The sequence below is a fragment of the Notolabrus celidotus genome, chromosome 3 (assembly GCF_009762535.1).
Source record: "Notolabrus celidotus isolate fNotCel1 chromosome 3, fNotCel1.pri, whole genome shotgun sequence".
Classification (NCBI taxonomy): domain Eukaryota; kingdom Metazoa; phylum Chordata; class Actinopteri; order Labriformes; family Labridae; genus Notolabrus; species Notolabrus celidotus.
This window is the reverse complement of record NC_048274.1, coordinates 18,218,650-18,236,702: the sequence shown is the minus strand read 5'-3', so window position 1 is coordinate 18,236,702 and position 18,053 is coordinate 18,218,650. Positions and strand designations below refer to the sequence as shown.

Below are 18,053 nucleotides of genomic sequence, written 5' to 3'. Positions count from 1 at the left end.
TTAAAAAGAATCATTACACCCCTAGGAGTTAATGTTTATTCCAGTGTGTGTATGCTTGACTGCAGCACTTGAGCATATTTATGTCATTCAGACATTTATCAGTACACCGGAGCTCTCATCATGTCACTGGGGCTGTGATGGGTAATGTTAAACTGATTCGTCTGTTCACTTTTTGAAAGCTAACTAATGGTAATAAATCAGAGTTTATAAAGCTAATTGTTTTACATAGCTACAAATTAATACATGAACTAATCACTCTGCATCCTGCAAAACACTGTCTTGATCAAAGATTAGATTCCACTACAAATGCATCTTTACAATAGTGTGTGATAGTGCTCATGGGATATGTAGTCTTCATCCCAAGAAACACTGCTGATTTTAATTAGAGGGGTCACCAGAATCAACACACGTAAACTCCTCATAGTGCCTTTAAATGTTTGCTACAATAATTAGAAAGGACAAGAGATGATATTACAGAGTAGGCTGTAGTCATGTTCCCAAAAACACTTTAGTACTGGTATACTACCGAACAGCGCTCTGGTGTTCTCATCAAATTGAGATCCAGGCTACAACTCAGTGAGTGGGTCTTCTTGGTGATTCTGACTGACAATCAAGCCATTCAGTAAGCTTTTCACCTAGACTCATTTTAATTGTGTTCTTTTATGCTTGTCTGAATGTTTCCAATGCTTTTAATGTTTTAATGTAAAGCACATTGAGTTACCCTTGTGTATGAAATGCGCTATACAAATAAAGTTGCCTTGCCTCCAAAGGTACAATCTGAGTGCACAGATTTTACAGCTGGCCAGGTGTGGAAAGACCAGCCTTGGATAAAGTCTTATGTGACTTCACCAAACTTTTATTCTCAAAGAGTCAGCCTGTTGGGGTCTAAATGATCAAGTGTGTCTCTATTTTAGTAGACAGCCCACTCTGTGGACACATGAAGGCTGTGGAGCTGAGTCAGCCAGGTTACGGGAAACTCCAGAAGCCCCTCTGCAGACAACCTTGTAAAGACACTCATCTCACATAACGTTTTGGAATAAATCAAGATGAAAAGTAAAGCAAAAACAAAAGTAAAAAACCATGCCTGATCAGTCAGATCAAATCACACTAATATCACCTATACAAGCCACCAAACCACGACACAACGGATGAAGGTCAAAAGATCAGCATCAAAAGATGTTTCTTTAAGATAATGAAGGGCGATGTTTCAGGAAAATAAAAAATAACAAAGTCCATAAGTGCTTTAAGAGAAGTAAAAATCTGTTGATGAGAGTCGAAGGACATTTAGGCTTAATAGTTCTAAAGCATAGTCCAAGCTTGCTGTCAACCAATGCGTGAGCAATCAACTCCCACTGCTCTCGTGATAGTTTAAGCCATACATAGCAACTTTTGTATTTGCACAACTACTCTCCACAAAACATTTCTATTTGCACGTTTTTTGTTCTCTTTTTTTATTTTACCTAAGTTATCTTAATTTATTTTGATTGTATTTTATATTATTATTATGATTGTTCTTTTAAACCTGTCGGTCTTTACGGGTTGTCACTGTAGATATTATGTATATATACAGTACAGGCCAAAAGTTTGGACACACCTTCTCATTCAATGCGTTTTCTTTATTTTCATGACTATTTACATTGTAGATTCTCACTGAAGGCATCAAAACTATGAATGAACACATGGAGTTATGTACTTAACAAAAAAAGGTGAAATAACTGAAAACATGTTTTATATTCTAGTTTCTTCAAAATAGCCACCCTTTGCTCTGATTACTGCTTTGCACACTCTTGGCATTCTCTCGATGAGCTTCAAGAGGTAGTCACCTGAAATGGTTTTCCAACAGTCTTGAAGGAGTTCCCAGAGGTGCTTAGCACTTGTTAGCCCCTTTGCCTTCACTCTGCGGTCCAGCTCACCCCAAACCATCTCGATTGGGTTCAGGTCCGGTGACTGTGGAGGCCAGGTCATCTGCCGCAGCACTCCATCACTCTCCTTCTTGGTCAAATGGCCCTTACACAGCCTGGAGGTGTGTTTGGGGTCATTGTCCTGTTGAAAAATAAATGATCGTCCAACTAAACGCAAACCGGATGGGATGGCATGTCGCTGCAGGATGCTGTGGTAGCCATGCTGGTTCAGTGTGCCTTCAATTTTGAATAAATCCCCAACAGTGTCACCAGCAAAACACCCCCACACCATCACACCTCCTCCTCCATGCTTCACAGTGGGAACCAGGCATGTGGAATCCATCCGTTCACCTTTTCTGCGTCTCACAAAGACACGGCGGTTGGAACCAAAGATCTCAAATTTGGACTCATCAGACCAAAGCACAGATTTCCACTGGTCTAATGTCCATTCCTTGTGTTTCTATGCCCAAACAAATCTCTTCTGCTTGTTGCCTCTCCTTAGCAGCGGTTTCCTAGCAGCTATTTGGCCATGAAGGCCTGATTCGCGCAGTCTCCTCTTAACAGTTGTTGTAGAGATGGGTCTGCTGCTAGAACTCTGTGTGGCATTCATCTGGTCTCTGATCTGAGCTGCTGTTAACTTGCGATTTCTGAGGCTGATGACTCGGATGAACTTATCCTCAGAAGCAGAGGTGACTCTTGGTCTTCCTTTCCTGGGTCGGTCCTCATGTGTGCCAGTTTCGTTGTAGCGCTTGATGGTTATTGTGACTCCACTTGGGGACACATTTAAAGTTTTTGCAATTTTCCGGACTGACTGACCTTCATTTCTTAAAGTAATGATGGCCACTCATTTTTCTTCAGTTAGCTGATTGGTTCTTGCCATAATATGAATTTTAACAGTTGTCCAATAGGGCTGTCGGCTGTGTATTAACCTGACTTCTGCACAACACAACTGATGGTCCCAACCCCTTTGATAAAGCAAGAAATTCCACTAATTAACCCTGATAAGGCACACCTGTGAAGTGGAAACCATTTCAGGTGACTACCTCTTGAAGCTCATCGAGAGAATGCCAAGAGTGTGCAAAGCAGTAATCAGCGCAAAGGGTGGCTATTTTGAAGAAACTAGAATATAAAACATGTTTTCAGTTATTTCAACTTTTTTTGTTAAGTACATAACTCCACGTGTTCATTTATAGTTTTGATGCCTTCAGTGAGAATCTACAATGTAAATAGTCATGAAAATAAAGAAAACGCATTGAATGAGAAGGTGTGTCCAAACTTTTGGCCTGTACTGTATGTGTATGTTTCTACTAGTCTGTCTCACTGTACAACAGGTTTGCTGGAGGGAGAGGTAGAGGGGGAGGGAGGGTATGTTCCTGTTCATGTATGTTTAAGTAAAACAAAAATCATTGTACGAAACTACACTGTTATTTCTACCTGCTTTTTGAAAAATAAAAATTATAGAAAATAAATAAATAGTTCGGAAGCATGTAAAATGAAAGGGACATACACACAGGTTCACAGAAACTACAAATACAAAAACTCTATTATAATGTTACAGCACTCTTAAAGGTATGATGCTGACATGTTAGGAATGTTATGTTATAAGTTAGACAGCTAAAATATCTGGGAAAGTATGTGTACTGGTATTTTTGTGTGTTTTAATCTGTCTTATTTTCCAACTCTGCCTGAAGAAAGCATAGTCCGGGATACGCTGTGTTGTCTGAGGTGAGAATTGTGAATTTACACTTGCCTGAAAATAGATACATCCTGTTACATTAAACATTACTGGTTGTATTTATTTCATTCATTTGAATGTTTCTTGTGAACAGTAAGCCTCAGCAGTTGTTATTACAGCAGCTGGAGCAGGCTGACACATGTACAGTCGCCTGCTAGAAAAACAAGCACACATCTCTGCCATCACTCCAAAATGAGGTCGCCATCATTTCAGACAAACAAATACAGTGATTTTACAAACGCCAGTCAGAATAGGAAAACAGGATGATGGTGTTTTCAAACGATACTGGGTTAATCCGTTGTTAAACATGGAAGCACTTTTGATGACTGGATCCTTTAAATATTACAGCTCTGCTTTATGACCACGCTGCTAAAAGGAGAGAACACATCAGTCATGTTACACTGTCACCCCTACACATTCATATCAACCACATTTTCTGCACATCAAAGGGAACAGCATGTTGACATTTTTAATTCCAAATACACATTTTCTCACACTGCTTAGTTATACTGACTTTACATGTGTTTGGAATTTTGTTTCTCGATTGGTGAGTCAAGTTGTGCAACCACACAACAGCTCTGTCTGAACAAGAGGAGGGGAAGCTATTTCCTGAAACTGTTTCACACTTTGCGGTTCCCACACTTTGATATGGGGCAAGACTTTTACTGCAGAAAGAACGCAACTAAAAATAAAATAAAGCTACAGAAGAAGAAACAAAGGATCTCAAGTTCCCCTGGATATGAAACATTTAGTGGTGAGGTTAGTGATTAAAAGCTTTGATATAGACTATGGCAACTCATACATGGTTATTAAACCTCACATGTTGGCATGTATTGAAGAAATACACTTTTCAGACTGACCACCTTTAAGAATTTCCAAATTTCCTGCAGTTTAGTAAGAAGTGTCCAATTAGGCTATAGCCTAGATTAAAGTCCATCTGTGTAAGAAACCTCTCTCCTCCTATGCATCTAGTGTTTTCTCAGTGACCCGTTGCTCCCTGAGAATGGGATGCACCAAACTCCATTAATAAATCTAGAAAATGAATGTCATCCCGCTTAAAGTAAAATAAAAGCTATAATATCATACTCTCAAATCCTACACTGGGTGACACAGTGCCATTTTTTCAATTCGGCATGCAAAAGACACTATGTTTACGACAATAAAAGACAATAATACACAGGCACCTTCACCTATCCGCCAAAAGAAGCATTCCCGAGCAGGAAGAGGGCTCACCTGAGCAGCCCCACCTTACGAACCCCCACAGGTAACTCACGTCATGCTTACCTATTTCATAAAAAGAAGCTGATAAACAATGCTTTTACCTTCCGTGGACGTTAAGAACCTCCAAACGACCGGTTTTTATTCATCTCATGACCGCAAGATAGTGTGCTAAAGTAGCCGGAGGTAACAGCTCAAAGCATGCACCGTAATGTGAGGCTCCTTCAAACTTCCTCCTGTCTCTGAGCATCAAATATCACACACAGACACAGACACACACACACACACACACACACACAGTTGTTTAGAGCAAGACCTTCAAAATAAAAGCCCTGCCAGACAGACAGTGCGTTCGCGTGCTATAGTGACGACCCAATTTCAAAAACAGCTTTTAACAGAGATATAACCTACATGGTTAAATGGAGGGAACATTTGCACAACTATACTATTAACTGTTAATTATATTTATTGTCATTACTGTTATTATTACTGTTAATTTCATTTTTAATTATATTGCTCTAACCACTCTTCTTTCCCTCTCTCTTCCTCTGTTTGTGTGTTATTTATTTAATTCTCTCTTTGTTTTCCTCATGTTCTGTTGTGAAGCACTTTGGATCAACTGTGTTGTGTGTAAAGTGCTATATAAATAAAGTTGATTTGATTTGATACAGATAACAGAACGTTGTTGTTTTTTGCGGTAAAATAGTCAACTGCAGAGGTGTGTGTTTGATTTATTCCATGTAGTCACAGTGCCAATAAAATGAAGTACAAATTCTAGCTTCACAGGATACCAAACTAGGCCGACTTACCTCACCCTGTTTCCTTGTCTCACGCATAGCCTACAATGAAGCTCGAGCTTCGGTGCAAATATGTGTTTTCTCTCCACGTGGATGGAGCTGTGTTTACATCCATGACAGACGCATTCGCTGCGTCATGGCATGATCCACACGTAGGCTTTGCACACCCTTGACATCCCTGGATGAACTTCCCTGACAGTGATAGTCTTTGCTGTCTGCTACAGAGAAAATACGTTTGACCTGATTATATTGAAAGTGCATTACAGTCATCCACTATCACTGTTACTATGATGACCACTGACCAGCCTACTTTACATTCACTGTTTATATACTAGGAGTAGGTGATCCACTCTATATTATCCTTTGTTTTGAACAAGATCCCTTGATTACCAAATGTAAGCATATGTGTATGTGTGTTTATATATGTGGGCATATATTTTTATATACATTATTTTCTCTCACTGACTTTTCTTACTTATAAATGTATATTTCTTTCTTTTTTCTTTGCTCTAACATTATTTGTTATATACTGTCTAACTTTGTTTAGTTAATTTGTCCTTATTTGTTATTTTAGGACATAAGCTATGACCATCTGACATTTAGTAAAGATCCCAATAAAACAACTGAAATCTAACTAACACCATATCATGAGAGTACAGGTAAATAAAATGTATGAATGCATGTTCAGTTTTTTGTACATGGAGTTTTAAAGCTGAGGAGCGGCTCATCAGGTGATGTAAATATTCTTTAGTGAAGTAAAACGTCAAAGAAAGAGCTTCCAGAGTACCTGTTCATAGTCATAAGGTCACAACATCAACACACAACATACCTGATGAAAATTAATTTTTGTTACATTCCAAAACACCACATTTTGAAATGTCCTCTCTTGTTGTCTCAAAAGAAGAATGGGGATAAATATATTAAAAAGAAATAAGCTTTAGGCTATAATTTCATATTTTGTTAGATGGAACAGTCATTTATGTACATTTTGTAAAATCTAAAATATATTACTGTTATGAAAGTTTCAACACAATATTTATATAACATAAGAAAAAAACAAATTTTAGTTAAATACATTTTTGATCACTCAAAAGCAATCCATGTGTGTTACCAAAAAAATGATTTATTTTATAATACTGCTGGAAAAATCCCACTTACATAATTCAACATTTTAAAATACTATATACATTTTTAGACTCATCCTTTCTCTTTTTTTTAAAGAATAGTACAATATAATCTTCCTGCTTAAATCCTCACTGTTGTTCAGCTAAGTTGAATGTTACTGAATGTTGATTCAACTCTTTGCTTACTAATTTGTGGACATAGTCAGTGGTGTTGTCAGTATACTTTGTAGTCAGCCTAGTATACTGGAAAGTTCCTTGTTATACATTTTTCCCACATTATTTTAGGCTATACCTGTGCTAACTTCCACAGCACTGGTAAAAGAACGCTGCAAACTCATCCCATGTGATATATTTTGGAGTCTTGTCAGTTTGAATTTTGTATTTTATTTGCCCAAATTGAAGTAGAGACTCTGATACCCTGCAAACTGTTACAGATTTTGGGAGGATCATGTAATTCTTTTGTTAGTATTGTGAAAGAGATAATGAATAGTGAATAGGTTATGCACTTTTGTATCCTGAGGGGGTGAGTAGGACTCCTACAAGAAGGGGAAGGGGTCCTGTCCTACATATTAGGGGGATTATTACACTTCATCTTATTTGCTTATATGCTTATTTGTTATAATTCACCTCAAACTGACCATTTCCACGTCTAATGTAACATTATACAAGGTGAACAGGACTTGTGCAGGAATGTTTATGCTGACATTTCTGTCCTCATTCAGCTCTTCCCCCTACACGAGACCCCTCCACTTCACGTCAGGGTCCTGCTCACCCTGTCAGGATTCTAATTTTCATACCCACCTTTTCAGTTAACATAATCCCCTAAGTATTTCCTGACTCTCAAGGCCAACCTGAGATGGAAACTTTGCAAACACAATGCGTACAAATGTAGATTAATAGAAACACCTTTGACACAGTTTAAAAAAAAAAAAAGAACTGGTGAAACTTCCTGGGCTCCTTTATTCAGACTGATTTAATATGACCTGTCTTAACATGTTGTCCTTGGCATCACTTATTGTTATTTCCATTGTATTATTGAACACATTGTAATATATTTCCATGTAAAGCTGAATGAAACTGACAAAATAGCCCTTTAAATTGTGTCCATCAAAACTCTAAATAATGCTGCAAGGTTTCACTGAGCTGTCTTTTGTGGCTCATGATAATCTAATCCTTTTATCAGGCAGCTGTTTGCTCTCATCATTACCATTCACCTTGGAGCTTTTAATCCCTCCACCCTACAGTCCTCCACCTTACAGTGACGTGAGTGAGCGAACCAGGCCTTGGCATGCAGAAGGTTGTTTCTCTTCTAAGAACACACTATTTTGAATGAGTGATCAGAGTGTTTTATTCAGAATACCTACTACTATACTGAGTAATTGAATAAAGACAGATAAGTTACAAAGGCCATTAATTACCATTTAAGAGCAGTTCAGTTTGACTTACATTAATTATTTCACCTTTATCACAGACATGATGCATTATTTGAAATTATTGTAATTGATGCTTATTTTGTATCCATGGTGCTTGCTTTAAAGCTCTGTTGAGGCATGTTCAGTTTGTAGTGACTTTAGCACCCTCTGTGGACACAGCAGTGCCTCTTATCTCTCTGCTGACTTTGTCCTGTACATGAGTAAGTAGTGCTCCTGATTAAAAAGTCAATACATTGTCATTTTACAGTGAAATGTGTTCCTAACTGTAAATATAGAAATCACTAATGTTTCCTGCTGATAGTCTTGTTTGCCTTTTTAGATAAACCAATGAAAAACTCCTCACAGGGGCTTTAACAAAAACACAGGGCTCCCTCTCCTGTAATAGTCACAATTATTTTTCATTCATGCAGCAGTTCATTGGGCAGGCCACAACCAGAGAGAACCTCTTACATTTCATGCCAGGCTTTATACAGGTGATATCTGATTTAATATAATCTCAGTAAACTATATCGATTCTGTCTCCAGGTAAAATATTGTTACTTAATGTCCTTAACAATCAGATCCAGTCAATACAGGTACTATTGCCATTTGCCTCTTTAATGTAGTATAAAGCCAAATAGTCAGAGCAGCCATTTTCTTTTTTTTTCTTTTTAATTTATCAGTCATTTTTTCATTTCCAAGAACCATAAAGTTGATACCTGTGAAGCCAAAACTACATTTTCTTTCCATCTCTGCCCCTTGGGAAACCTTTTATTAAGGTTGGGCTCATTGAAATGAAGCATCTGAAGTATTCTGATACAAGACTCCTGTACAGTGCAGTACAGTTATTTTTTTGTCCAATAAAAGATGCTCTCTTTCTTCTGCTGAAAAGGTGCACCAGGAGTGTGAATAAAACGTTATCTCAGCTTTTTTTTTTTTACATTCCACACTATTTACTTTTTTTTTATTTGACAGGGACAAATGCATGCAACATTATCTCATAAAGTATACAACATAGATGCCATGCATACAAGTATCTAGCCATGGCTAATTTGCAAACCATGTCCTTGGTTAGGCTTCTATAAGCTTAAAGTATTGAATTTGAAATACTACAAACATTAAAACATACAATAGGATCAATGTGTGCAATCCAATGTAAGACTTCAACTGAAATAGAGACCATCATAAAATAAAGAAAAACAAACAGTGACCTCATTTTAAAATATGCACAAGGTAAACATATGTTTGGTTTTGTTCCATGATTTTAAACTGCAAAGTTAGTCTTCACAGACTTGCTTCAGTTTAAGCCATTTCTTTATACGTGTGGTAAAAACCTCAAGTCCTGTCAGTTTCTTAATTTCAGACGGTAATGCATTTCATAGTTTTACACCTCTCACTGAGGTGATTGACTGAATGTTTTTTACATTTCTGGTGCAAGGTTGTTCACTAGTGCTCAAAAAACTAGTTTTATGAATGAGAAATGGACAAAACTGTCATAGCCCAGTAAACTGTATTCCTGTAGAATGAGGATATTTTAAGTTTAAGTTTGATTTGACAGTTTTGCACACTCTATAAACTGGAATCTAAATGAACACCTAAGGATTTAAATTCATACTTCATTAATCTCCCTCTCCCTCTTCTTATGAACATGACTCATTATTCAGAATCACAATTCCTATCCACATCCATAACCAACTTTCAGTGGAACCACTGTGTGTGTACACATGCAGCTATTGCACTCCTCTAACATAACATGTATTTGTAACTTCCACTTACCTCAATGTTTAATTTCCTCAAGCCTCCTCATGAGCACTCCTATACAAGCAGTCACTGATCCACTGTGAAAACTCAGGTCAAAACCAGCCAGTCTGAAAAAGCAGTGTTTCTTTGTAGATATTTCTATCAACTGTCATCCAATACTGACCTCTTCATAAACATTTAATCCAAAAACACATTAAAATATTGATCGTCTTGTTCTTTTTTTGTATATTTTGTCCTCTAGTAAATAAATTGTTTGCATTCACAGGTGCTCACTTTGAACACTAGATGGTGCGATTGGGCTGCTGTGTGGGATTAGGTTAGAGGTTTAGATGAATGAAGTTGGTTAGCATAGGTGGAAGGTTCACACAGCTCTTACTGTAATCAACGTTATCTCAGCGGTGAACAGCAGTGGACAGTCTGGGTTTTTTTGTCATCAATGTCATCTCAAAAACTTGCACGTCACACCATGTTAATTAGTTTTGGACATGTGTGTTTCCTATGCCAGTGATTACAAGGACAAATAAGGACATCAGCTGGAGACAGCAGTCTCCTTGGAAATAAATACATCTCTCAGTAGCTCTAAATATAATCAGTTTAATTCTTATTCAGTCTGCTTCTGTGGAAATGTTTCATTGATAATGACTATCACTTTATGCCTTACTAATTTTGAATTCTTGTCATCTGTGCAGCAGGTAGGACACTAAGAGAGGTACCACCTTCTCCACAAGGGGTCACAAAAATCCACACATTAATGTTCTTCACCGCTGCTTTAAACAGAATATCTTAATTTAATCTCAGATACACACGAAATATTTTTACAAACCAGGTTTTTTTTTTCTTTGGTTACAGTGCAGCTACAGTTTTCAAAGCTGAATTAATTGTTTTCACATAGGATATGTTTTAGTTAAATTCTAAAGAGCTGGTTTGTTTTGCTTATTGTAATCTTATAGTTTTAATTGTTGTCAATTTAAGATACCTTGACGCTTGTAACGGAGTTCTTGTTAGTCTCCGCCATTGGAGTATTGGGCTCAGGAATTGTGATAACATTTTATGTTGTACAGACAGCCAATGAAATTTAACAGTTGCATAGTTAAATATTATGACTGATACAATAATAAGGCAGAGAAGTTGTAGTTTAAGTCCTTTATTTTGTTCTGCAGTTAATTGTGTGTTTCCTGCAGGCAGTCTATGGGGAACAGATAGTGTTCAGTGATAGAGCTCAGGATATTCTGTGTTCCATTCAAGTATTTAACTGTGCAAAATGAATTGATGTATGTGCGAGTAAAAATGGACAAACACTTACCTGTACCTCTTTGTGACCGCTCCCAGGGTGCACAAGCAAAAGAGTCCCAGGGGAAACAAACAGCCTCTTTATGGTGCTGGGAGGGTTCCATCAGATTGATACATATAGGGGGTGGTTAGTGCCCGAGGGTTTGTAACTTATATTTCCCCGTAAATTAGTTCTGAAGGAAAATATGAGTTAATGGAACTAACACATATGTAGGTAGAAGTGTGGGTAGATTAATATTATGTATATTTTAGGCTTCTGGGGAGATTTTTATAGGGTTCATATGTCAAGCACCCCTGCACATGGTAGCAACCAATTGGAGAGGGTATTTATGTAAGCCCTTTGTCTCTGAGGGAGGTTAGTCTGTCTGGTGCATGTGGCTATGTACGTGGTGTTTTTAGTGTTGGTGTTACTGTTCACTGTAAATAAATGGGTTTGCTCAATCTCCTGCCTTTCCCTCCTTGTATACAGTGTATATGGTTGTGACAATGTTGTGCGTGAACACGCAAACATGAACGCATTGATCTTTTGGTGAATGGGGAACTGAACCGCTCTGTTTACAGAGCATAAACGGGAACGGATGCAGAGAACAACCGCTCACATTGCGGGTGGATCCAAGAGGTATAAAGGGTTTCCGAGAGATACAGAGTGCTGTGTTTACTGTAGCCAAAGTCAGTTTTACGGCAACAGACAGGCATTCAGCATGGCTTATGCGGCTAGTAGTCAAGATGTAGTTAGTGATGCCTGTGAAGCAGCTGTTGTGAACATTTGAACAAGTTTCATGAATGCATCAGGACAGACCCCAACGGGCTGATATGGTTTTAGAGAGGTGTACCTTTTGAGAAGGGGGAATAGTTCACTTAAGTTTTTGTTTGTTCAGTGTTTCTTTTCCCTTAACTCTCCTATATTAGGGGATTGTCCCTGTGGCGTTAAAGTCAGATTCTTTTACCAAATATTCAGCTAACAGATAGTAGAGTTAGATGCGTGTTTCAAAGTTTTCATAGCTGCAGATTTTCTTGGCTTTTACAATTAATACCTGTCTGTAATTGTATATTAGAGAACAGTAATCCATGGAGTTTAGTAAATGTCAGTGATTAAGGGCTTGAGACTGGCTCTACTGTAAAAGAATATAGACCCAGCTAAAAAAAACAAGCGTGAAAAAAAAAAAAATTTGGACAATGAACTTAGTTCAAATTATAAAAAAGAACTATGAACGCATACTAGTTCATTTTAGATGGTATGAACTGAACTTTGAACTAGTAACTCATGTTTAGTGTGAATTTGAAAAACACTCGTCGTCACCGCTCTTAAGGTCCTTCTCAAAAAGCTTTGTTTTTAACTGGTTTGGAAAAGGACTGGACTGATGTTTCTATGATCTACATACACAAACAAGACCATCAGCAATAAGACTGAACATTTCTATATGGTTATTTCAAATGCATCTACTCCCTGCCAGGGTGATAGATGAGCTTGCAACAGAATCTTCCCTTTCCACAATTCCCACTGCAAATATGAGTGCTATACTTGATTATAAGATGAACATTAAAATAAATTATTCATCAGAAATAACCACGATGTATGGACAGGACAAGATCAGCAAAGACACATTATATACTTCTGTCCACAGGGGGCGCCAGAATCGACACACTGACAGTTGCTCAGAGGAGCTTCAAAATGTATTTTCTGAGACAGTGAAGTGTGTCGTATTTAAAACAGATTTTCAGACTGACACAGGATGATAAAATAATGGATGGTATCATGTAAATGTGGGGAATCGTCCACTAAAATAAACTTCAGTAAACATGGTGTTCGAGTCACCTGTCAGCGAGGCAGACAGAAAAGACAGACCAAGAATAATTAGGTACACCAAAAGTGATATATATTAAAGATAGTATATACAAAACAAATACAACATATTTGGGTAGAACATACAGAACAAGTGTCCATGGCTTTCAGTTTAAATCTAAGTGCAACATTTTCTAACTCTGTGCACAATATAAAAACAATTACAAACAACATAAAACAGCATACTGCTTTGGCTGATATAAATAAGTGTCTTATTTAGAGTGATGTGGAGGGAGTATTGCTTTCATGTTACACTCAATGTTTCAAACCCTGAGGAGATCAGAAATGAACTGAAGAAACCCAATGAGCAGAGGTGGGAAGTAAAAAAGTACAAATGCTTTAGAAACAAAGTGCAAATACTCAGTTACTGCATTACAGTTACATTTGACTGGGAATTTGTTAAAGTAATTTATACTTTAAATGTAACACCCTACATTGAAACACAGATATCTGTACTTTTTACTCCTTACATTTTCAGAACGGCCTAATAAACAACAGCTTTGATGCCTCTAATGAGAATTTGTTATTCTTAATTGCTTCCATGACCAATTTCAGCCTAAATGGGACAATAATACACAAAAAAAAGATGATGCCTTTGCATTCAGCGTATCCATCAGTGCCTAAAACAACAACAATTGTAACAGAATGAAAATGATTCAGATGCAGCATGGCAAAACTTTGTAATAAAACTTAACTGCAGACAATTTGTTATATCTTTGACCTACAGGGAGAACTTAGATGAAAAAAGCCAACATTAACTGTGGATACTAGAAAAAAGTAACGGTTATTTTTTTTTAACATTGTTTTGTATCTAAAAAAAAGAGTAATTCATATTTAATATTCTGAAAAATATTACACAAGCTTTAGTTAGCTTTGCACAGAAACATTCATCAGAGGGGAACTTTATTCTGTCAGTACATTTCAGTGTCTGTACAGTTTAATTTAAACTTCAGTGAAGAAGTTGAATTCTGAACATTTTTTTTGCACGTTTCTGTATTTCCACTTGAATAAATGATCTGCGTAGTTTGGCCACCTCTGCCAATGGGAGACATTCAGAAGCACTTCACTGCTTAACTACCCAAACTAAGCAGCAGCAAGACTGACGACAAACCAAGCTGACTTTTTTGGACTGCATCTATCTCACCTGATACAAACATTTCTGATTGTACTGCAATTGGACCCTTATAATCATCTGAAGTGCTAAAATGGTTTATGCTGGAAAAGGATGGAACTTTTTGATAACCTGAACGCGGATAAGATAATGGCTGAACCCTTCTCAAGATAAAACAAACATCTTAATGAAAAATAACTGAACACATCAATAAAATACACATCTTGTTTGCATATCAGTGTCCTTCCTGTGTTTCCCTGGTGTTGTGTGGTCATGTGACCTTCGTGTTTATGTCACCCAGCTGTCCATTCTCATGCGTTTGACTGTCGGACTCTGCCTACCCTCCGAGCGGCTCACAGGGAGCGGGTGGAAGTCTGGCTGCTGCCGCTGCTGCAGCTCCTCCCGCTCGCTGCCACCCTCATGGGAGCTGCAAGAGGAGCTGACGCTGTCTGCAGGAGACCTTCCCAACTCTGCTCGGTTGGATGAAGAAGCGTGAGGATGGGCATGAGCCTGGGTCATGTAGCCTGATTGGCTGAGGTGGTCACGGGGTGGGGAGATGGGCTCGGCTTTGATGTTGACGTTGTGGTTGGTGTTGATGGAGAGATTGGAGCTCCCAGAACTACAGACAGAGAGACAGAGGAGGAGGAGGAGGAGGAGGAGGAGGAGAGCATTTAAAGTAATGAATGTGGAGTAATGTCGCCCCCTAGTGGTGAAACTGACAGATCTGCAGACTGAAGAGAGAACCTTTCTTTGGTTGGCTAAAACTGAAACCTGTCCTGTATAACTGTGCTCAACTGGGGTATGCTACATTAGCCTGCAACTTAACCACAGCAATATTTCACTTGACTTAATTTCAATTCATCTATTTGACAACAGTAAAACTACAATCCTAGTAACAAAACATAAGATGAGTCCATGAGGTACAAAATATTTTACACCTCGATGAGGAACAAAAATGAGTGTTCAGTGAAGAAAACGATTTCCATTCCTCCCTCATAACTGGATTGCCTATCTTGGACAGGCTGAAAAGTTAGCTCCAGTGTCCCAAATCTACCCACCTTTATGCTAGCCTTCACCTCCCACCCCTGCTGGGTTCAGCTATACAATCCACCTCCTCTACTCCTCCACTTTAGTGAGGAAAGAGAGGAGAGTAAGAGAAGAAGGTTCAGCTCTCTTTATCTTACTGTCTGACAGTTTTGAGGTTTTCAGCTGTCTTTGCCCTCACAGTCCCAGCAGATAGCTGTTCAACACAAGTCTGGTTCTGCTCAAGGTTTCTGCCTGTAAAGACCAACTTTTATTCCTGCCACTGTTGCTAAATGTTGCCAACTGACAGTATGGTCTGAACCTGTTCTTTTTAAAATGTCTTGAGATAACTTTAGTAGCCCTGTGACAGGCTGGCGACCTGTCCAGGGTGTACCCTGCCTTCCGCCCGAAGCCAACTGGGATAGGCTCCAGCCCCCCGTGACCCCTAACGGGATAAGCGGTCAAGATAATGGATGGATGGATGAACTTGGAGTACTACAATTCCCAGGAATCAGTCTGTCAGGTATATCTCACCTGTAGCAGCTTCATTGAGGCTCAATTCAATTAAAAAACTGCAACTGATACCAAGAAGAAGAACTCTATCTCCCCACACTTCCTGACATCAATCAATCCTCTCATACTAGTGTTTTAAAGCCCTGTGTAGTCTGTATCTTATATCTTTACAAATTTAAAATGCTAAAACTGTTAAACATCTCCTGACTCCTCAGATGTACTCGACATTCACTGCTCTTTATTCACTGCACTCATCTTAAATCCAAAGGTGACCCAGCTTTTCATTCGTCAGCCTTACACTGTGGAAATGTTTACATCTAACATCTTTTCTCCTCCATCATTGATACCTTCATAACTTCTCCTCACTCATATTTGTCTGGCTTCCAATTCATGCTCAGCTATTTTAACTCGTATTTCATTTTTTGTTTATGTAATGCCATTTGTGTTGTGACTTTTTATCTCAATTGATTTTGAATCCTCTTAGTGGTCGTGCTTATTTTTGATCACTCTTAGGTCTTTTTTTTTTTTTTTTTTCTGTAAAGCACTTTACTCAATATTTGTAGCTTTAAAATGTGCTCCACAAATACACTGGCACAACCTGACTTCACCTGATACACGAATACATCATTTACACATACATGCATTGTTAGAAAGGATCTAATGATGTAGTTTTACAGTAAAATGATCACTTGGGATCACTTGTTTTACAGTCAGAGATGTTTTAATGTCAGGTGCTTTTTCAACTCAGGACACACTCCACCTTATCACATGAAAAATGCACTTTTAAAATACACCCTGCTCACCCAGTACACTCAGGGGTTTCCTGCTACAGCCTTATCTGGTATGGTATGATCAGTAGACCATATTAGCCAGTAACAACAATTACAATATTACTATTACTACCACTTTAACTCTCCAACTGCTTTATAGACTGTTCATGTCAGGTGGATAATTCAATACATATGTGTGAACTACCACAGCTGTGTTGCAGACTATTTGCTGAGTTAAAACAGTAAAACTTGAAAGAAAGGTTAACTGTGTCGAGAGTTTACCCCAGTGAGCTCAGCTGATGTTGCTGCCACGCCGCCATGGAGCCCAGAGAGGAGGCAGCAGGAGAGCAGAAGCCGGGCAGCTCCGCACTGTTCAGGGAATAATCTGACAAAGAGAGGGAAGACATCATGTTACATAACGGCACACAAACAGAGTTAGACTGCAGCAACATGTCGTTTTGGGCAGCCTCTTATTAATCTTTAACAATTACAGAACCCCGGCTGCTTTGTCTGACAACAATACGGCCTCTTATAGTGACAGCAAACTCTTCAGTACATCTGCCAGGGGTTATGTGCTGTATATGGTCATGACTTCCTCTCTAAGTATCAACATAGCACTGTCTTTTTTAGCCTTATTGTTTCTCTTTAGGTCCTCTGAGGCTACAGTATCAACAGCTTCACATTACAAACAGTAATAAAGGTCAGGTACCGTCGTTGTAGGTGGAGCTGATGCCAGAGTAGACCAGACTCTGGTGGGGCAGACTGGGCGTTGTCATTGAGACCACTGGGGTGGACAGAGGCTGGCTGGACTGAGTGCTGCTCAGCCTCTGGTTACTCTGAAACATAAATAAACACAGTCGCTCAGTTTATTCATTTAATCAAAAAAGAGTTGACATCTTTACTCGCTCTGTCTGTGGTTTTAAGGAGCTCAGATTGCAGCTCAAGTGTTCAGTCGATTACACGCAGCTCAGCATGGCTTGTGATGCCACGCTCAACCACATGGTGTCAGTAAAACAATCAGGAACTAACAGAGCAAGAGAGAGGTGATACTGTTTCAAGAGTAAATACCTGGAATACTCTTTATGAAGTGGTCTTAGGTTGATGTTAAATGCACTTTGTATTAACCTGAAACATTGTTTATGCTTGATTGTCTAATTTGCTACATTTCCCAGAATGCTTTCAACTTGAAGACAGACTTCCTGCCTGCTAGCTTTTATTTATTTTAGAGAACTGAATCCTCAAACCCATTTCAAGACAAATACCTGAGAGTATTTACTCAAAGCTTTGATACACAAAGGGTCCAGTTTGTATAACAGTTCAGAATCAGAATCAGAAATACTTTAGGGGAAATTCAGTCATTAAAGTTGCTCCTATACAAAAGTAATTCATGAGATATAAATACAAATACAATGAAAATAATGATAATAAAAGTATGCACAGAAGGCAAAATAAGCTATGTAGAAGATACATGGTTGAAGTCCCCATAGATCAGGAAGAAGGCACTCTGGTGGTCTGTCTGGAGTCAGGAACTGAATGATTCTGTAACATAATGTAA

At 38.4% G+C, this 18,053-nt stretch overlaps 2 protein-coding genes across 7 annotated transcripts in view; both read right to left on the bottom strand.

The window, feature by feature from the left end:
• The window catches only part of mctp2b (multiple C2 domains, transmembrane 2b), a 57,924-nt gene extending 46,586 nt beyond the window's left edge, over positions 1 to 11,338 (bottom strand). Inside the window, exons 1-2 of one of the 6 annotated variants that reach the window (XM_034680743.1) lie at positions 11,252 to 11,275; positions 9,964 to 10,055 (exon numbers count right to left, since the gene is read on the bottom strand). The gene's annotated coding sequence lies outside the window, so the exon portion shown is untranslated. Of the gene's footprint in view, positions 1 to 4,958; positions 5,115 to 5,663; positions 5,780 to 9,963; positions 10,056 to 11,251 lie in introns of those variants that run through there. The other 5 variants (XM_034680744.1, XM_034680745.1, XM_034680742.1 and 2 more) reach the window with 5 other exon arrangements.
• Positions 11,339 to 13,093: 1,755 nt separating this feature from the next.
• LOC117810946 (myocyte-specific enhancer factor 2A-like) overlaps positions 13,094 to 18,053 on the bottom strand; it is a 31,132-nt gene continuing 26,172 nt past the window's right edge. The window contains 3 exon segments of the mRNA XM_034680955.1: positions 13,094 to 14,811; positions 16,781 to 16,883; positions 17,208 to 17,334. Coding sequence (XP_034536846.1) covers positions 14,481 to 14,811; positions 16,781 to 16,883; positions 17,208 to 17,334 — 561 coding nt within the window. The 3' untranslated portion in view covers positions 13,094 to 14,480.